The sequence below is a fragment of the Lissotriton helveticus genome, chromosome 11 (genome assembly GCF_964261635.1).
Source record: "Lissotriton helveticus chromosome 11, aLisHel1.1, whole genome shotgun sequence".
NCBI classification, from domain to species: Eukaryota; Metazoa; Chordata; class Amphibia; order Caudata; family Salamandridae; genus Lissotriton; species Lissotriton helveticus.
In genome coordinates, this window is record NC_136072.1 from 717,883,688 (window position 1) to 717,906,081 (window position 22,394).

At 40.0% G+C, this 22,394-nt stretch overlaps 1 protein-coding gene across 3 annotated transcripts in view; it reads left to right on the forward strand.

Moving 5' to 3' along the window:
- The window catches only part of LOC144791811 (CD5 antigen-like), an 855,436-nt gene that overhangs the window by 628,726 nt on the left and 204,316 nt on the right, over positions 1-22,394 (forward strand). For 2 of the 3 annotated variants that reach the window (XM_078666590.1, XM_078666591.1), the window contains exons 3-4: positions 1,745-1,886; positions 12,930-13,040. In XM_078666590.1, the coding sequence (XP_078522716.1) occupies positions 1,745-1,886; positions 12,930-13,040 (253 nt within the window). The remainder of the gene's footprint in view (positions 1-1,744; positions 1,887-12,929; positions 13,041-22,394) is intronic. The other variant, XM_078666592.1, reaches the window with a different exon arrangement.

A 22,394-nucleotide genomic window follows, 5' to 3' on the forward strand; every position in this document is an offset into this window, starting at 1 on the left:
CAAATACATTTTTATATTTTAAACAAAAATGGAATCTGCAGAGACAATGCAGCAAGTATGTGGAATTCATATAGAGAAATAATTTCCTGCCATTAGCTCTCCTTGCTCAGCCCATTAACCATAACCTTTTAAATCTTAAAAGCTTTCCATTTGATTCTGGATGACATGGTTCTCATCAGACTCTTTTCATTTTGGTACAACCAAAAACAACTTGTTGATTAGAAATGCCATTCTCATTCAGACATCTGCTATTTCTTTTGGCTCTTTCTTTTAACAAATGTGGACTTCGTGCCTATTGCTATCTGGTTTCCCCCTCAGGAGGACGGCAGCCCATGCTAACTGATGCCCGCCGTAAAGAAAAGTAAACATTACAAAAATGCACTCCGTCCTCTTTCTCAAGGCAACCACACGTTACAGAATCATCAAGGGCCCTTCCAGCACCGACAATAATTTGCTGCGTCTACCGATTCATGAGGAGTGATCATCACATCTAGTCACCTTTGTGTTGATCTGGTAGTTGCTCTAATGAATGTGTGCACGCAAGTGGGTGTCTGCAGTTCAGCAGGTATTAAAGTGCCAGCTGCTCCTCATAATGCTGCCACTGCCATGCTCATACAGCATAGCAGTTAGAATACTAGCAGTTTTTAAAGAGTGCCGAACAGCACATGGTCCGACAGTGACTGCAGTTGGTGAGGGGACCCGGCCACGAGCATGTCAAATGCAGAATATAGACAGTTGATTTCATTTCAGTGCGAGCTTATCAAAAAAGAATGCTAGTACTTTTATTATGCTCTACGATGTCTTAGAAAAGTTTTCCATGCACTCTCCCAGCCTGCCTTGCCCCAGCTCAGCCATGAGCCCACCTTCAGCCACCATTATCCAATAGAAATACCAATGACCCTTCCTGAAAGGCAGGCATCCACTGCTGACATCACTAACGTGAAGATGATGCACCTTCGTCATATCTGGACCAGGATGGGCCAGCCTGTGAAAAAAACAGGCAGACACCAAGGGAAGACCGATACATTTATTTAGAATAATTACCAGGCCTACCTCCCAGAGGAGAAAAGTCATATAGACCCAGCCCTTTGAAATATGTGCCAGTGCTAAGCACCGGAAAGCCCCAGCTCAAATTAAGCACTATTTATGCCTATTATGGAACACAAAATGTGAACAGCCATGGAGCATCCTGCCAATAAACGACAAGCTGTCTGCTTTCCGCATTTCCTGAGGTTCTCCAGAGCAAAACAAAGTCAAGGAAGAATATTTGGAACCGTTCAGTTTGTGGGCAGCCTAGGCAATTGGTTGTTTCTGGACCTCGCTTAGCAAAGGAAGAGCCACATGCAGGACATGAACTAGGACAAACACTCAAGATCCACCTATTTAGCAGTTTGCCTTGTGGAGAAAATGTAAGCATTATTTGTAATCCAATTTGAATTTGTAAGTGAGTTAAAAAAAAAAGTTGGATTTTGCCTGTTTCCCAATTTGTCAAATATTGTAGTAATAAATCTGCATATACACTATTCAGGACATACCATTCTGAGATACAGTCACTTAGTAATATTATTCAAATATAATATTATTCCAATATAATATTATTCCAATAAAATAAGTTCCACAGTAGAAAGAAAGTCTTAACCATGTATAAAAGCCAACTTTTATTTGGGATTTACTTTGATAATTTCTGGTAAATATGAGCAGTGTCAAAAAACAACGTGCTTAATATGCTTTTTTATTTCTTTAGGTCTGTGATGAACTATGGAGTCCAATGTCACCCCTCGCTTACCTGGTCTGTCATGAAACTGGCTGCGGAGTCCCTTCTAGCAAATGGATGGGGTCTTCCTTTAAGCACCCTTCCTTACCTACGGTGCACGTTCACTGCAAAGGTAGGTACAAACAAGATATGCAGACAAAAGGAAATGAGCACAAACTGGTAAATATTGCAGTGCATTCTCAATATTGACAGAGAGTACCAGCCTTCAGCAAATTCACCTATCCCGTACCTATAAAGAAAACACTTTGAAAGCTGACTGTAAAATTCATGCAATAAGTAGCCTTTGCAAAATATGTGACTAATTGCCCACAGTTCTACATTAGAATGATATATATCAAATCACCACGGAGTTCTGGCCTATGAGGAGGCGCAAGACTACAGGTTCTTTGGTGAATTATATAAGTGATAAAGTACTCCCTGCCATACATTATAAGGATATTCAAAGTCACAGAGGAGTTCCATATCCATATAGAGGAAAATGCTGATTTCATTTATAAGGTTATGGAACTCCGAGGTGACTTACAATATCCTTGTTAGATTTGGGGGTCTCTAGTTGACACAGGTATGTACTCGTGACAAATAGGGACCCTTGCCTTTAGTCAGGGTAAGGGGGAACACTCCTAAAATAACCACTGCTCACCCCCTTGGTAGCTTGGCACGAGCAGACAGGCTTATCTCAGAGGCAGTGTGTAAAGCATTTGTGACCACATACAGTAACCCAGTGACAACACTACAGATGTACACCACACAGTTGTATATTAAAAATAAGTATTCTTTATATAGACTTAACACAAGACCATAAACGACAGAAATCCACATTACTATACTTAAAATGGTAGTTTTAGCTTAATTCAGTTCAGTCCTTAAGATGCAACACTTTAAATCAATGTACCTTGCGATGTGTGACGCTTCCACAACAAACAGTGTTGCAGCAGTGGAAATGCGGCACAGTTCCGGTGCAAAGAAATAAAGACGTGAAGATCTTCCAGATGGGGCATGCTTCTCCGATGATGCGAGAAGTCTCGGTTCGATGCGTCAACTGCAGCGGCGACACCCTTGTTCAGAGATGCGAAGGCAACAGCCTCGGCTGCGTCACTCTTCTCTGACATTGCGAGAGGCTTTTGCACAATGCGACAACTACATTGGCGACATCCAAGATGCGACGACAGCATCTCAGATGGTGGTGCGCTTCTTTGTGAATGGGAGGTGCTTTTCTTGATGCGGTGCAATACAACAGCTACAACGGCGACATCCACGATGCGACGGCAGCAGCAGCGACGGCGACACGCTTCTTCCTTGTTGCAAGACATTTCTTTCGATGCGGTGCAATGCGTCAGCTACAGCGGCGACACCCTCCTTCGGAGTTGGGACGGCAGCAACTACGATGGCAACACGCTTCGTCTTCGTTGCGAGACGCTTCTCTCGATGCAGTGCAATGCGTCAGCTACCGCGGCGACACCCTCCTTCGGAACTGTGACGGCAGCGGCTGCGACGGCGACACACTTCTTCCTCTTGAGTCACGCTTCCAGCTCCTTGTGACATGCAGTCCCTCAGAAGGCCTCAAAACAGCAGCAGGCACTTCCAAAGAACTCTGGGGAGCTGGGGGTGGAAGTCTGTTGTCCCTGAGACTTCAGGAGAAGGCAAGCTATGTTCTAAGCCTTTGGAGATCCTTCATAAGTTGAAAGTAAAGCACACAAAGTTCTTTCTCCTTTCTTTAGCAGTCAGGCAACCACTGCAGGCCAATCCCCCAAGCAGCACTTCAGCTTAGGGATAGTCTCTCCTCAGTTTCTTCAGGTTCCTCTCCTCAGCAAAGGTTTCTTCTTGTAGTCCAAAAGTGATCTAATTTCTTGGGATCAGGGTCCCAATATTTATACCCCAAAATCCTTTGTCCTCTGAGGGCAAAGGGGTCTTTGCCTAGTCCAAATCAGTTCTGGAGCACTCTGTTTACATAACTCCTTCTTTCCTTTCACAGTGCAGGGTGGAAGCATCAGACGTCCCACAGGAGGTGGAGCCAGCACTGTGGAGGGAAAGCACAGCCCTGGAGCACATTGTTGACATGATTCCTTCTCTCCTTTCACAGTGCGTGGCAGAGATATCAGATGCACCACAGGGGGTGGAGCCAACACTGTGGGGGACAGGCACATTCCTATTCAGGTCCCAGGTGCAACTCCTCCCTCCCATCTAGATGCAGATCTCTATATTCACCACTGGGCAGACTCATCCTGTCTCCTGGAATTCCCCAGCCCTGTCACTCAAACTCCAGACATGGAGTACGCAGCCTAGCAGAGGCAGGCTTAGATAATTAGACAAGAAAATACCTACTTTCTAAAAGTGGAATTTTCAAACACAGAATGTTAAAACCAACTTCACTAAAATATGTATTTTATAATTCTGAGTTCAGGCATACTAAACTCGAATTTCTACCACGTTCTCTGAGCCAGTTAGGTTTATAAAATGTTATAATCTAACTGTCCATTCTGGCATATAGAGAACAGGTAGCCTTGCAATAGTGAAAAACGAAAATGGCTTTAATTCACTATTAGGACATGCCACACACACCAGGGCATGACCTACTTTATACTTACAATGCACCCTGTCCTTGGGCCTACCATAGGGGTGTCTGATATGAAGAAAAGGGAAGGTTTAGGGACTGGCAAGTGGGTGTACTTGCCCAGTCAACATGACAGTACCAGACTGCACACAGGCTCTGCAATGGCAGGCCTTAGACACACTTTTACAGGCTGCTTCTGTGGGTGGCACAACCAGTGCTGCAAGCCCACTAGCAGCATTTGGATTACCAGCCCTGGGCACTCCTGGTGCACAGTACTAGGGTCTGACAGGTAAACCAAACCAGCTATACATTAATTTATAATAGGGAGAGCATATGCACTTTAAAGTGCCCAGAGTCATAAAACCAACAAAAACAGGTCAGACAAAATACAGGAGGAATGTAAAAAGTTCAGGGATGACCCTGCAAAAAGGGCCAAGTCCAGCAATCCTTATATACGCCAGAAGATACATAACCCATAAAGTACATCATCACATCATCACATCATCACCTTTCCCACACACCACATAAAACTTGGTGTCTAGCTCTTTCATGTGAAAGAGCAAGCATGTTTGCAAACATGAAAAATAAAACCTCTAGTGCAAAATGAAACACATCAAAAACCAGTTCAATACAAGTCAGTTTTTTTAAAAGAAAAGAGAAAAGATGCATTAGCTCGGAATGTGTAGAAACATGTAGAAAGCATGATTCTTGCTTTTCTCGTACTATCTAATGACTGCAAAAATAAACATGTTCTCTTTGCTTGTCATTGGAAGCTAAAAAATAGAGCAGAAGAAAGAAAAACAACATTCCGTTTAGTTCTGACGTCTTCTCTTTATAATCTGTGAATGGGTGAGTCACAAGTCACCGTTTATAAAAAAATTCTAGACTGGCTTATACAGGGGTTGCAGAATTACATGCATTATCCTTTTCACATATTACAGGAAATATGTTATCCTTTATCATATACGAGACTCCTACTTCAGCTATTTTCCTGTATGTTATTTTTGTTTTCCTTCACTTCTTCCACAAGCACCTTAAAAAATCCTGTGACAGTTTTTTTCGATGCAATTCTGCCTTTTTTAAATGTTGTCATGCAAGTGTTTTTTTTTCTTAATTTTTTGGCTGTAGCTAGATCTGCTGTTCATAAGCTCCAAGCAGTGACTACGTTTCTCATTTACAGGTGGTTTTGAAGTCGCATATAAAACCTTTAGAAAGAAAATAAAGTTCATGTGTTTATAAATGTTTACACTCACCTATTTGTTATCAGAACATAGTTTGCTGCATCAGCTTTCAAACTTTACACCCAGTCATCCAACTGACATGGCAAGCAAAATAAAAATATCACGTGGGCAATGCAAAATCTACAACGGAAAAACCAGAGCGGAGAAGACAAGATATTAGCTTTCATGTCAACTGCCCAGGCAAACTGAAATTCTCATCAGGTTCATGTCAATCACTCCATCAAGAAAAGGTTTTTTCGGAGGCAAGATGGCCGCTGTAGCGTTGTGCTGAGAGGTCACACTAATCCCTCTCTCGCATCAACGATATGATTATGAGAGGACACTGTGCTACTCTTATCTAATCCCCGGCTCTTTACTAAATGGACACTGAATGGAGTTGGATCGTGGGTTTAGTCGGATTATAGTAGCCAAGTTCTTCCAGGAGCGTCTACACCGGATTGGAGTCGCCTTGGCTTGGGTTAAGGTCAGGGCTGTAAAGCTATTCATCAGCCGGAGTATGGCGCCAAAGATGCCTCCTCGAGAGAAGGGGAGCGAGAGAAGTAAGAAGGCGCCAGAGCCTGCTGCTGTTAGAGCGGGATCGACAGCAACTATGAAAGTGGATACCCCCGCTGGGAAAGGCACCGGAGCGATAAGAAAGACACTTCCCCCTCCTTTGATTGACAAAGCTGGGGCGAAAAAAGGAGAGATGCGGGGGAAGCTGAATACAGGAGCTAAAAGCGCGAGTGGGCAAACAGCGGAGGAGAGCAGTAAAAATCGGGAGACAGTCTTCAGGCAGCCTACCTTGGTCCAAGTGCTGGCTGCGAGGAATGCAGAACCGCTCCCGCAGAAGAACTCAACCGAAGCAGCGGCTCTGCCCGGCAACGTCCTCGAGGATGCAATGGACGCTGCAGGCATGAGAGACGCGGAGCTGCTGGTTGCTAAGCAACGACTGGCCCGGCAGAGAACGCTGAGCAAAGCATCACCCCTGTGGCTCACGCAGAAGGATGTTTACTGGCCTGGAAGGGGTCGTAGAGGAGAGTACAGGGGGCCCTAACCAGGTCAGTGAAACTGGGGATACAACAGCTGATATGCTCGGGGCACTGTTAGGTGTTGAGAAGGAAATGAACGAACTAAAACAGCGGGACAGTACTTGGGGGAGCAGAGTCAGCCTTGAGGCTAATATAAACATCCAAAATACGCAAACTATGGGTGGAGGAGACAGTGCCTCTGTGGAACCAGAATTTTACTCAGTAAATGAGGACTCTGAATCACCAGTTTCTACAGAGATTAGCTCTGAGGAGGAAGATGATGATCTGTATGGAACAGACTATACCACCTCAGGAAAAGAATCTACAATGAGGAGGAAACGTGAGAAGTTAAGGAGTCAGGCATCTGGTTTTCCCGAACGCACGGAGAAACGACTGATATGGGACTACTCTGCAACATCGCAGGTCTACCAGGAGGATAATCTTAACGATAAAGATAATGCCAGACCAGCACTGAGCGGTGAGGGAGCTACAGGTGGCTCGCCCCTTAAGCAGGACTCTTCTGAAAATTTACTTAGCATCCTCAAACAGATGCAAGGGGAGGCCAGGGCAGAATCTCGAAGAGCAAGACAGGCCACAAAGAAAATACAGAACACTTTGAGGAAAGTTAACAAGCTGTACGAAGGCATAGCAGACAGAGTAACAGAGGTGGAGGAACGTACTGGAAGATTGGAAGACGACGTTGGAAGCTGGCAGACATTTAAATCAGAACAGGAGAAGCTAACGGTGGACATGTCCTGGAAAATGGAGGATTTTGAAAACAGGCAGAGGAGGAATAACGTCAGGCTACTGGGTGTGGCAGAAGGGACAGAAGGGCAGGACGTCAGGCAATTTGTGGTTAATTTACTGAAGGGGGCTTTCCCTGAATCCCAGTGGCAGTGGGATAGGGAGATACAGAGGGCACACAGGTTCCCATTTACAGTGAAGAAAACCCATGGTCCGGGTGATGCAGGGGGGGATGGGGGTGCTGGGCAGAGAAACCTCCTAAGAGCCATCCTAATAAACGTAGGAAATTTCCTGCTCAGAGAAGAGATCATCAACAAGGCCAGACCTGATAATAGGAGGACCTTTGAAGGCGTAACCTTCTTCGCCAGGCCTGATTTTTGTCATGCCACTATAGAGAGGAGATGGAGGCTATGGCAGATGATCTCCCCCTTTCAGGCCCTAGGGGTGGAGGCATACCTCTTGTTCCCAGCTAGACTTAAGGTGATTGTGAGGGGTAAACCTTGGATGTTCACATCTGAAATTAAAGCACAAATATTTCTGGAAGGGATGAAAAAAAAGAAGGAAGGTTAGCTCTGGGGTTTATATTAATCATTGTTAGTAGTCCACTGGTGGAGGGCCAAGGGTGAAGAGCAGTATAGCACACAAAGAATGTTTAAGCGAGAGAGGGACGCGACTAGCGCAACCTAAGGCGGGCACACATAGGTCCTTTTACCTATTTGCCTGTAGAAAGGGGGGGGAGTGGGGAGGGGGGGCGGGGAGTCAAGGGTTGGAGGGGGTGGGCCCAGGGGACGGGGGAGGGGAAAAAAAACAGTAACTACAATTTTTGTTTCAATATATGATTTAACACATTGTCATCAGATTAGATTATATGGGATGTTTACATATTGGTTGATGAGTTCAAAAAGAATTGGTCTTAGTAGGTACATTCTTCTACTTTTCTGCAATGGTGTGTAAAATAGCAACGATTAATGTTTGTGGTCTCAATGATATGAATAAGAGGATGAAAGTGGCAGCATACTTAAAAACCCTGCGTGTTGATTTAATTTGTCTCCAAGAGACGCATATAGAAGGGAGTAAGAATTATCTTTTGGAGCAATTAGGATTTAAGGTTCTTGCAAGTACTAAACAGGGCACCAGGACTAGAGGGGTAGCAATTTTGGGAAAAGGCAGGGACATGATTATTGTGAGAAAGAAGGAAGATAAATGGGGTAGATGGGTGATCGTGGAAATTAAATTTATGGGACAGACAATAACTATGGTTTCAGTTTATGGATCCACAGAAGATGACCCAGAGGTATTCCAATATTTAGATATTGAGTTGGCCCAGTGGCCCGAGCCTATAGTGTGCTGTGGGGACTTTAATATACACGATCCAGAGAGCTCTTTTACACATTCCGGGGGGACATATCGGGGAAGGAAGAAGAAGGTATATAAAGCACTAGCTGCTCTGGTGTCCCACAATGCCTTGGCTGATCCATGGATGAAGCTACACCCACATCTGGATGGGAGCACCTTCTACTCCGCACCACATAAAGTAATGGTCAGATTGGATTATTTTTTATTGTCTACTAACCTACTTCCTGGTATGAATATAGAAAGACTCCCACGGGTTATATCGGACCATAGTCCGCTGATTTGCACGCTTAAAATTACCCAAATACAAAGAACACCCTCGCAATGGTCCTTCGAGAGAGCTTTACTAAAAGATTCTACCTATAGGGAGCATATGGTTCTATGGATACAATTCTTCTGGGAGGTTAATAGAGGGACAGCAGCCCCAGGGGTGGTTTGGGACACGTTTAAGGCTGGGGTAAGGGGAGAAACTATGAGTTATGTTTTGGCAAGACAGAAGAGGGAAAGTGATAAGAGAAAACAAATAGAAAAAGAGTTACTAAGAGAGGAAGACAGCTTGAGTAGGGCTATTGTACAGAAGCGTCCACTGGAAGAACATTTATTTAAAATCATTGCATTGAAAGATGAAGCTGTTAAAGGTTTGGCCAGGAAAGCGGCAGATAATTATCTTACGAAAAGGGAAACAACATACGAATATAGTGAGAGAATAGGGCAAGTATTAGCAATAAGAACTAGGCAGAAAACAGCAGCAGCAACAATAAAGGAGATAAGGGATGAACAGGGGAATGTGGTAATAGATCCTAATTCAATAAGGGAAGTTTTTAGAAGATTCTATTTAGATCTATATACCCCAGAGGACATAGCAAGCCCGGCAAATATTGAAAATTATTTCACGAATATTCTACCTCCAATTTTGCTCGAAGAAGATCGAGAGATTATGGAGGGTCCTTTCCACCTGGAAGAACTAGAGTCTGCCATCGGAAGCTTACCAGCAGGTAAAGCAGCAGGACCAGACCTAATACCAATTGAATTTTACCAAATATTTAGGGAGGTGTTACTTGCAGATGTGTTTCACACATTAACGCAAGCACAACTAGGGGTATCTATTCCGGAATCCTGGGGCGGAGCTAATATTATCGTTATTTTAAAAAAAGGCAAACCACCAGATGTACCAGGGTCCTATAGACCCATAACACTGATGAACTCAGACGTAAAAATATACTCAAAAATACTGGCAAAAAGATTGGCAAAAAATATTGAACAACTTGTAACCTCTACTCAACACGGGTTTATACCTGGGAAAGGGACAAACCAACACGTCAGGACTGTAATTACCATCCTCGACGCCGCAGATGTCTTAGGAGACCCTGTCGCAGCGCTTTTTCTGGACGCGGAGAAGGCGTTTGACAGGGTCTCTTGGGATTATCTGTGGTACGTTATGAAGTGGTGCGGGATAGGGGATAGGTTTATAAAAGCTATACAGGCCTTATATATCACCCCCACTGCTAAAATTAGTGTTAATGGAGGGCTCTCAGCTGCAGTTAGTATTGCTAGGGGGACCAGGCAAGGGTGTCCTTCCTCGCCTTTACTGTTTGCGCTATATTTAGAGCCGTTAATACGGCGATTTGAATCTAATGTGGATATACAACCAATAAAAGTAAATAACTGTATAGTGAAGACATTAGCATACGCGGATGACGTTGCAATTTTAACATCAAATCCTACCTTAGCGATAAAAGAAGTAGAAGTAGAGGCCCTCATGTTTGGGTAGATATCTGGGTACAGTTTGAACAGAGCCAAAACGCAAATTATAAAGAATGCATATACTAGGTGCGAGGATAATAGAGTGGTTAGCTCGGCAGTATACTTGGGGGTTTCACTATCTGCGGATTTGAGAGTAATAGTTGAGAGTAATATGGCTCCTTTAATTTCAAAGGTAAAGAATGACTTAGAGAGTATGAATAACCTTCATTTCTCCCTGATGGGATGCTCTAATGTAATTAAAATGCTGATATTGCCCAAATTTCTCTATTTTTTTAGAACTATTCCTTTGGTTTTTGATGTTAAATGGTTTAATTTGTTAGAGAATGTATTGAACAGATTTATTTGGTCGCATGGGAAGACCCGGCGTGCGTATCGGTACATGACCCTTCCAAGAGAGAGAGGGGGGTGGGGGGCCCCTGACTTCAGACTGTACCAAATGGCAACAGCATTACAGTATATGTAGGGGCTAATCGGGGGTGGTGGACTCGATGAAAGAGTTACTATCATGTCCACGGAAGTGTACTCTGCAGTACTAGGGACCGAGACAGAAAATTGTTTTTTAAACTGTGTAGAATTTGGGTACTACAAAAGGACTAGATTTAAGACCGTGGAAGCAGCAGTTAAGGTGTGGAATGCTTTCTTAAAAAAGGCGCACCTAGGACGATATAACAGGTATATCAGGCTGTATAAGAACAAATCTTTCCCGGTGGAAGTCTTTGCTGATTTAATAATGGCTGGTTGGGTGCAAAAAGGGATAATACAGATCGGGGATTTAATGGAGGAAGAGGGGATTGTTCAATTTGAAGTATTAACCCGAAAATATGGTGTTGCAAGTAGGAATTTTTTTTAATTTCTACAGATAAGGAGTTTTCTCAGCAACAAGCAGGGGGGGGCAGCAGGCTTTACTCGAAATGAAATACTGGAGAAAATAGTATTAGGAGGGGATTGTACGATAAGATCTTTTTATGCAAGTCTTGCAAAAGGGAAGGTGAATGACTTGGATAAACATAGTAGCAAATGGGTTGAAAAATTGGGGGGAGGAATGGAAAATTTTGTGGAATCACTTGATCTGGGGCGTACCATCTTATGCTCGGGTCCCCTCCAATCACAACATTATAAAACTTTGTTTTCACTGTATCACACACCGGCTAGAATAGCTAAATGGGGAGGTTCGACTGGTACCACCTGTCCTCGCTGCAATGCTGTAGACGCAGATATCGTCCACATGTTTGCCACCTGCCCCCAGCTACACACTTTGATTAAAAACATAGAAGAATTTATGGGTAATTCTTTAAGAATACAAGTTCAATTGACACCGCTGTTAATATTACTGGGAAGGGATATGGGGGAAGATTATACTTACAAAGAATTTATGTTTATTGCCACAGCAGTATTAAGACTGTCAATAGCAAGAGCATGGCTGGATAAACCCCCCCCAGTAATGCAAACTTGGCTTTCCAATTTATTAGGTATGTATAATTTGGAAAAGGCAATATACTCACGCATGGGGAAAAGGGGAAGAAAGTTAGGTTTAAAAATTTGGGAGAGATATTTGTAAATCACAAGTCCAGGTGGATATTGAGTAATGGAAAGTATTTTTTTTTTTGTAATATTCCTTTGTAATGTATAATAGGAGAGGTTCATTAAGCCAGATGTGGTTAAGTATTAATTTAAAACTATCAATCGACAAATCTATAATGTATGTATTATATATGTGATACAATGTGTAATGAAAGAAAAATAAAAAATATATAAAAAAAAAAAAGGTTCATGTCAATCACGCCTCCTCCCTCCTTCATATGCATAAGCAAACACAGATCCATCAGAGCAAGCAACACTTCTATCCTGGGTAACACTTTCCTAATGCTGGAGCACAACTGAAGAAACACCCATTCCCCATGATTTCCTCCTCCTTCTGTGCCCTATCTGACTGCCACACCCCAGTGCTTTACTAGGTGTATATAACCCTCCCCTCTTTGTATGTACCTTCAACTCTGTACAGCACATTCTTGATTTCCTAATAGGTTTGCATGAAATAATCTTATTTATACACACATACGTGCATACATACAGTCATACATAAATCCACATTTTGAGTTTCACCCTAATATATCTCACAGCATCTGCATCCTGATTGCATCAAGTCAGGCCGTCTGCCAGTGTAAAACACGTAGAATTGTTTATGATTTGGGTGGGACAGAAGGGTATGCGCTGTCCGTACACTTATAGTAAGACTGCATCAGCTGTCATCAATAAGATTTTTGGAAATGATTCTACCAGTAGGTTATTTCTCAAGATAAGCAACCTAAGTTCCAGGAACATAACCTTAAAGAGGAAAAATGTTCAAAAGAAAATTCTTTTAAACAATAATATGTACAATTACATTATTTGAATGTATCAAAGGAAGTTTCTGTCAAGGTAGCCCTAGTGTTGGTTTTTTCTTATTTTTTAAACTTTTCTATTTCAATAAGTACTTCTTTTCTCTCACTCTCTAGGAGGAGAATCAAATATAAGTGAATGCCAGCATATGAGAAACTCTGTAGAGGACTGCAACGAGGAACATATAGCAACTTTGACTTGCACTGGAAACACCGTTACCCAATTAGGTATGAAGTATTTCAGGTCTTGACTAGAAAACTCATGCGCTGTCTCTTCTGGACCTTTTATTTTCTATCAATGTGCTTAGAGACCACCCATTGCTTAACATTGTTTGACTTCATTTTCACTCATTTGCTTTGTTCTTATTGGTCAGCAGCTTTCTCTTCATGTGTTTGTCCATTTCCTATATCAGAGGATGGACACATTGCTTGTGTCCTTCCACTGATCATTTTTGTAAGTGCTATCTTTTTGCTTAAGCACACAAGAGTGTGTTTTTTTCAGCTGGATCCTTAGTGTATTTCTTGCCCTTTCATTGTCTGTTTTCTACTTGCCATCACCAGCTCTCTCTCCCTCTAATATTGACTGTTGCTCGCAGCCCTTCCTCAGGATGTTTCTGTCCACATTGCTTGCCCCAATCCACCCTCTTTCCTTTTTTGTCTATACTGCTTGCCCCTGACTGCCCTCTGTGGTTTTCCAAGTTGCTTGCCCCAGCCGTCTTCCCTCCCTCCATTGTTCTCAGTGTTTCTTGCCCCAATCCATTGTTGTCCTTTTTGCTTGATCCTTCCATTGTCCATGTTGTTTTCCACCCTTGATTTCTGTGTTGCTTGCCCCACCTACCCTCCCTCCATCTGTTGCTGGACATATTGCTTGTCCATATCTGCCCTCACTTCTTCTGTTGCTGTCCGAGTTACATGCCCCATCTGTCTCCTCCGTTCTTTTGTTGTAGTCTGTGTTGCCTGCCAACTACCCACCCCTGCTATCATTGTTGTCTGTGTTACTTGCCCCTGCCCAAACCCTATCCTTCCTTTGTGGCTGGTGTAGCTTACCCACCCTCCCTCCTTCCGTTTTTGCCAGTGTTGCTTGATGCCGCCCGCCCAACCACCCTCCTGTTTTTGCAATAAACAATGGAAATAGGTAACAGGGTAAAGAGGGCGCACTGCACAAAGTTAGACAAAATACAAATTGCACAAATCACAACAGGTTATCTAAGGCAAGACAGGGAAGGTTACCTCACTCCCCCAAAAATTCCTAGAGCAAAGCTCTGGGTATACAAAGTTCAAAATTTCTTGCCGAGCACTCTAATTAGTATTATCCTTATTTCACAGTTCAATCTTATATCATGGAAATAGCAAGTCCATCTTTAATCCAATTCAAAATCAAACACCAAGGTCCTCGTGATGATTTCAATCCATTTCCCAATCAAACACCAAGGTTCGAAATGTTGATCCTTTTATTTTCAAATCAAAAACACAATCTGCAGCCAACACGTGTTTCGTTGGGCATCTGTCATATGCCTAATCAACTTCCTCAGGGCTGCAAGCCAGAAACAATAAAAATATAGTATAACACACCTTCTCCAGTAAACTGTTAACAAAATATACAACTATCATGAAATTATTTGTACATTAAAATATAGTCACCACCTAAGTGAAGTAAAGACAAAGATCCCTCAATTAGTGACAAGTAAAACACAAGCAATGTATCAATATCGTGACTCCCGGTGTTCAATATTTTTTAAAACAAAACATTCTGATTTATAGCCAGATTCATAGTTATTCAAATAATATTTACCTATAATCAGTAGATCTTGTTTATCTAAAGATGAAGTTCGTAAAAGTAGAAACTGAATCTGAAATGATATAAGGGAACTCTCAGTCCCGACCCAACAACTCACGCCCAGCACAAAAAAAGGACACTAAATGCTCTTTTAGCATTGTTATGAAAATTGTAAATTCTCATTCTTTAACAGAGTACACAGATATTTAACGTGACCTCCAACTAAAACTATAATGTCTAACCTAACACAAGTACGCTAATAAAACATCAGTTAGTCTGCCTACTAATGCAAACTATCGTCTTAGTTCTGAAAAGTGTATTACCTTGTCAGGTTTTCAACACGCGATTATCAGGTTCATATCCGTTTAATCGTTATCCCAAAATCACAGGTACCAATATCTAATAAAAAATAACCAAGTAAGTATATATCTCAATTATTATTTTGCCCAATCCTAAGTTCTTTCAAATATTAACTCACCCGATATCTAAGTATAGTACTTGCGTGTTCGGGTTTCTGCACAGTCTGTCCGTGTTCGGGTGACTGGCATTTGTAACAGCCGTCATGTTGAATAAGTATGCTTCGGTCGAGTATCTTCAAAGCATCACTATTAGATCTAAATTACTTTACAATAAGATCGGTTTAAGTATTTATAATAAAAAACGATCAAAATACATTATAGTACCAACTCTTCGTATTTATTGACATCTTTCCGATTTTACGTAATATTATCAAATGAGTCACCAATCTAATTTATATATAATTAAAAATGTTATAAGAAACCAGTAATCAGATAAGTAGTATTAGATGTGTACAATTATGCTTATTAGTAAGTTAACGAATCTCATTAAATTTATTTTATCGCCGCCATCTTGGATTGGGCAAAGGAGTATGTTGAAAGCCTATCTATTCCAATAATGCTCTAATATTCTGATTATTAGGCAGTCTCACTATCTTTCTTAGTTAATATTCTGTTATATTTAAATATCCTGTCTCACTACCAAGTTTACATCGCACTTTTTCTTCTTTACTTAATATATTCTTTCATCTAAAGTGTCATATGTCCTTTATCTCTAAAAGGGCATAAGTCGCAGCGTCAAGACAAAAAGCGCCCACATCACTCCATACCAGTATATCTTTGTCAATATGAATTAACAGATAATATCTCAGCATATTTACAGTGTCTCAATCCAGACAGATAGGGACATAGCTTAAGCATTTGAAGAGTCCATATTTCACTCGTTATTCAACCACATATTCATAAGATTATCATTATATATGAAACAGAGGATAAAAGTTTAACATTCATCAATTATTCTGATTGACAACAAAGTTCAAGATATTACTATTCTCCCAAGAAATACTGCAATTCTGTATCAACATTAAGTCCCTCTTCTACAGCCCGAAGGACCATAATCCATTTTGCCTCTCTCCGTCTTAATTTTAGCAGCCTGTTGCCTCCCCGTTTATCCAAAGATACATGTTCGATACCATGATATAAGAATTTATGATTTACAGAAGCATTCCTATTTTGGATCATATGTGAGGCAATAGGGTACCTTGTATCTCCATTTTTTAGGGCCCGATAATGTTCCACCATTCGATCTTTAAGTCTTCTCACTGTGCTTCCTACATATATTTTTCCACATAAGCAGGCAATTACATAAATTACAAATGTTGATTCACAATTTATAAAATTGTCTATGTAAAAAATACCTGTGTTATTATATTCAAACTTATGTACTTTTTTCATTGCCCACCAACAAGAACTACAATTCCCACAGTGATAGAAGCCTTTTTGTCGTACCCGTAACCAATCACTTTGGCTCATTGGTATTATTGGCTTAGGGAAGCTTGGACTAACAAAATTGGCAATAGTCATCCCTTTCCGGTATGTCACACTTGGTTTATCTGTTAAAAAGGGTTTCAGATCTTTATCAGAGCACAACATGTGCCAATATTTTCGCATAATGTTATAGAGCTTATGACTCCCTTTGCCAAAATTAGTAATCATTCTCACTTTCTGGTCTTTCTTGGATACATCATTCCTAATTTTAGGTTTCAATGTAACATCTCTTTGTAAATTCCGAACTTTATTAGTTGCTTTTTTAATCACATCTCTCGAGTATCCTCTGTTTCTGAATCTATTTTCCATATCCAGAATATTAATATGGAAATCCACATCCTTAGAGCAATTCCTCCTTGCTCTAATCATTTCCCCATAGGGGATAGAATTAATTTGACTTTTTGGGTGGCAGCTGTCTGCTCGTAATAAGGCATTACAACTAGTCTCTTTGCGAAACATACGACTGCATAGTCTATTATCTTCCACAAAAAGTTGAATATCCAGAAAAGTCAGTTTATTTTTGTCATAATGAGTAGTAAATGTCATGTTTAGATTGTTCGTATTAAGGTATATAAGAAAAGACTCCAACTCCTCTGAGGTGCCTCTCCAAAATAACAGGCAGTCATCAATGAATCTACCCCAATAATAAATATGATCTATCCATTGTTGTCCTTTGGGGCCCCAAATCCACTCCACCTCCAATCTCCCCATAAAGAGGTTCGCGAAGGACGGAGTAAATTTGGACCCCATTGCCGTACCAAGTTTTTGTTTATACCAGGTAGATTCAAATAAAAAATAGTTATTTTCCAGTACCATCCTTGTCATTTCAAGTAACATTGATGCATGATCCAAATACTCAACTGGTCTATTGTTTAGGAAACTCTCAATTGCTTGAATCCCCAATTTGTGATCAATGTTAGAGTAGAGGGATACTACATCAAGTGAAACCATTATCATATCACTATCCCAGACTATGTCATTCATGATGTTAAGCACATGTTTAGTGTCATCGATATGAGAAGGTAAGTTCTGGACAAATGGTCTTAAATATGAGTCAACAAATTGTGATAGTCTCTCCGTAGGCCCACCAATGCCCGATATTATCGGTCTCCCTGGGGGGTTCCGTCGATTTTTATGTATTTTTGGTAGGCAGTACATACAAGGGGCCCTTGGCGATTGTATTTTAAGGTATAGATACTCATCATAATCTAGTAAGCAACTGTCATACCATTCTTTAAGTCTCATGTTAATTTTATTCTTAACCATTTCCAGAGCGTTAGTACTTATCTTCTCATAGTATTTCCTATCTCCTAATTGGGATAATACTTCATCATTGTAGTCTTTGCGATTCATAACAACAATGTTGCCACCCTTATCTGCACTTCGTATATTAAGGTCTGGATGGTCTGTCAATTTTCGTAGTGCCTCCCTCTCATCTATTTTTAAATTGTCTGATACTATTCTCTTTTGATGTTTCTCTTTTTTTATTATGTTGTCAATTTCCATGGTCACAGATTTATAAAAAGCATCTACTACATTACCAGCTGATAGCTGAGGTGTCCATTTTGATTTCTCTTTAAATCCACTTTGAGATGCTAGTCCTGGATTAATCTCTAAGTCCCCCAACAGTCAACTCATTGTTACAGGATCTTCTTCAGATTCGGTCAGTGACAAAAGTAGTTTTGTATCATAAAGATCTTGGATAGTAAAATTGCTCAGTACAGGTTTATTGGTGGATCACACCACAACATTGTCTTGTTTAACAAAAAAATTTCTTAGTTTCAACAGTCGAACACATTTATACAAATCAATTTTAGTAAGATACCAATCAATACTTTTTGTAGGACAATATCCAAGACCCTTCTTTAGTACACTGTTCATACTTTCAGACAATTCTATAGATGAAAGGTTGATCACTTCAATTTCATTGGATTCCGTATTCACTTCCTCCAAGATCTCAATCTCTCTCTTATCCCTGGGACTACTTCTCCTGCGTTTGCCACGGCTCCCTCTCCTTGCCTTCCTGTTTGGGTATTCCCATATCTCCCTCCCGTCTCTCGATTTCCTTTCCTGATTCTCTGGACTTCTTCTAAAAAATTAATGTTATCTCCTGCAGGGACAATGGGACCCTCAATATTGTCATCATTAGTCGACAAGCTACTGGATGATGTATTTACAGCTGAACTCATAGGTGTCATGGTTTTCTTATTTCCTTGTCCTTTTGTAAATAGATAATCAAATTTACGGGCAAAGGTAAATACCCTTCCTTCTGTATAATCCTGTTCATCTCGCTTGAGTTTGCGTGCCTTTCTCCTTTTGATATCAGCTTGTAAGTTTGTCATTATCTCATCCAACATATTATAGTTTTTTATAGTGGCTTCTGGTAGATTAAGTTGTTTAATTTCTTCCTCACATGCCTGTATCTCTATCAGTAGTTTAGCTATCTTACGTTCTGCATTGTCAATTATTATTCTCATCAAGTTACTTGAACTAGTGCTTCACTCACGCTCCCACTTGTCCAGCAGATCTGGTTCCAGATCCTCGTAAGTCGGAATAATTGTAGATCTTAAACCTCTAGGGATGCGATTCAAAGTTAGATATTGTTTAAGCGTTACTGCATCCCACCACTTATTAAGTTCTGCTTTTTTGAGTTTCTCAAGTTTTATGAACTTGGCTCTAAGACCTTCCTGTTTTGTCTGAGTATTTGAGGCTACTGCTACATTAATAGAGGAGCCAGTACTAAGGTTCTTAAACAGATCTAAAGCTTCTTGTTCTCGATTCATTATTACAAATCTTTATCAAAAGACTAATGCGGCAGCCCAACCTAAAATACAATAAACAATGGAAATAGGTAACAGGGTAAAGAGGGCGCACTGCACAAAGTTAGGCAAAATACAAATTGCACAAATCACAACAGGTTCTCTAAGGCAAGACAGGGAAGGTTACCTCACTCCCCCAAAAATTCCTAGAGCAAAGCTCTGGGTATACAAAGTTCAAAATTTCTTGCCGAGCACTCTAATTAGTATTATCCTTATTTCACAGTTCAATCTTATATCATGGAAATAGCAAGTCCATCTTTAATCCAATTCAAAATCAAACACCAAGGTCCTCGTGATGATTTCAATCCATTTCCCAATCAAACACCAAGGTTCGAAATGTTGATCCTTTTATTTTCAAATCAAAAACACAATCTGCAGCCAACACATGTTTCGTTGGGCATCTGTCATATGCCTAATCAACTTCCTCAGGGCTGCAAGCCAGAAACAATAAAAATATAGTATAACACACCTTCTCCAGTAAACTGTTAACAAAAAATACAACTATCATGAAATTATTTGTACATTAAAATATAGTCACCACCTAAGTGAAGTAAAGACAAAGATCCCTCAATTAGTGACATGTAAAACACAAGCAATGTATCAATATCGTGACTCCCGGTGTTCAATAGTTTTTAAAACAAAACATTCTGATTTATAGCCAGATTCATAGTTATTCAAATAATATTTACCTATAATAAGTAGATCTTGTTTATCTAAAGATGAAGTTCGTAAAAGTAGAAACTGAATCTGAAATGATATAAGGGAACTCTCAGTCCCGACCCAACAACTCACGCCCAGCAGAAAAAAGGACACTAAATGCTCTTTTAGCATTGTTATGAAAATTGTAAATTCTCATTCTTTAACAGAGTACACAGATATTTAACGTGACCTCCAACTAAAACTATAATGTCTAACCTAACACAAGTACGCTAATGAAACATCAGTTAGTCTGCCTACTAATGCAAACTATCTTCTTAGTTCTGAAAAGTGTATTACCTTGTCAGGTTTTCAACACGCGATTATCAGGTTCATATCCGTTTAATCGTAATCCCAAAATCACAGGTACCAATATCTAATAAAAAATAACCAAGTAAGTATATATCTCAATTATTATTTTGCCCAATCCTAAGTTCTTTCAAATATTAACTCACCCGATATCTAAGTATAGTCCTTGCGTGTTCGGGTTTCTGCACAGTCTGTCCGTGTTCGGGTGACTGGCGTTTGTAACAGCCGCCATGTTAAATAAGTATGCTTCGGTCGAGTATCTTCAAAGCATCACTATTAGATCTAAATTACTTTACAATAAGATCGGTTTAAGTATTTATAATAAAAAACGATCAAAATACATTATAGTACCAACTCTTCGTATTTATTGACATCTTTCCGATTTTACGTAATATTATCAAATGAGTCACCAATCTAATTTATATATAATTAAAAATGTTATAAGAAACCAGTATCAGATAAGTAGTATTAGATGTGTACAATTATGCTTATTAGTAAGTTTACGAATCTCATTAAATTTATTTTATCGCCGCCATCTTGGATTGGGCAAAGGAGTATGTTGAAAGCCTATCTATTCCAATAATGCTCTAATATTCTGATTATTAGGCAGTCTCACTATCTTTCTTAGTTATTATTCTGTTATATTTAAAATATCCTGTCTCACTACCAAGTTTACATCGCACTTATTCTTCTTTACTTAATATATTCTTTCATCTAAAGTGTCATATGTCCTTTATCTCTAAAAGGGCATAAGTCGCAGCGTCAAGACAAAAAGCGCCCACATCACTCCATACCAGTATATCTTTGTCAATATGAATTAACAGATAATATCTCAGTATATTTACAGTGTCTCAATCCAGACAGATAGGGACATAGCTTAAGCATTTGAAGAGTCCATATTTCACTCGTTATTCAACCACATATTCATAAGATTATCATTATATATGAAACAGAGGATAAAAGTTTAACATTCATCAATTATTCTGATTGACAACAAAGTTCAAGATATTACTATTCTCCCAAGAAATACTGCAATTCTGTATCAACATTAAGTCCCTCTTCTACAGCCCGAAGGACCATAATCCATTTTGCCTCTCTCCGTCTTAATTTTAGCAGCCTGTTTCCTCCCCGTTTATCCAAAGATACATGTTCGATACCATGATATAAGAATTTATGAGTTACAGAATCATTCCTATTTTGGATCATATGTGAGGCAATAGGGTACCTTGTATCTCCATTTTTTAGGGCCCGATAATGTTCCACCATTCGATCTTTAAGTCTTCTCACTGTGCTTCCTACATATATTTTTCCACATAAGCAGGCAATTACATAAATTACAAATGTTGATTCACAATTTATAAAATTGTCTATGTAAAAAATACCTGTGTTATTATATTCAAACTTATGTACTTTTTTCATTGCCCACCAACAAGAACTACAATTCCCACAGTGATAGAAGCCTTTTTGTCGTACCCGTAACCAATCACTTTGGCTCATTGGTATTATCGGCTTAGGGAAGCTTGGACTAACAAAATTGGCAATAGTCATCCCTTTCCGGTATGTCACACTTGGTTTATCTGTTAAAAAGGGTTTCAGATCTTTATCAGAATACAACATGTGCCAATATTTTCGCATAATGTTATAGAGCTTATGACTCCCTTTGCCAAAATTAGTAATCATTCTCACTTTCTGGTCTTTCTTGGATACATCATTCGTAATTTTAGGTTTCAATGTAACATCTCTTTGTAAATTCCGAACTTTATTAGTTGCTTTTTTAATCACATCTCTCGAGTATCCTCTGTTTCTGAATCTATTTTCCATATCCAGAATATTAATATGGTAATCCACATCCTTAGAGCAATTCCTCCTTGCTCTAATCATTTCCCCATAGGGGATAGAATTAATTTGACTTTTTGGGTGGCAGCTGTCTGCTCGTAATAAGGCATTACAACTAGTCTCTTTACGAAACATATGACTGCATAGTCTATTATCTTCCACAAAAAGTTGAATATCCAGAAAAGTCAGTTTATTTTTGTCATAATGAGTAGTAAATGTCATGTTTAGATTGTTCGTATTAAGGTATATAAGAAAAGACTCCAACTCCTCTGAGGTGCCTCTCCAAAATAACAGGCAGTCA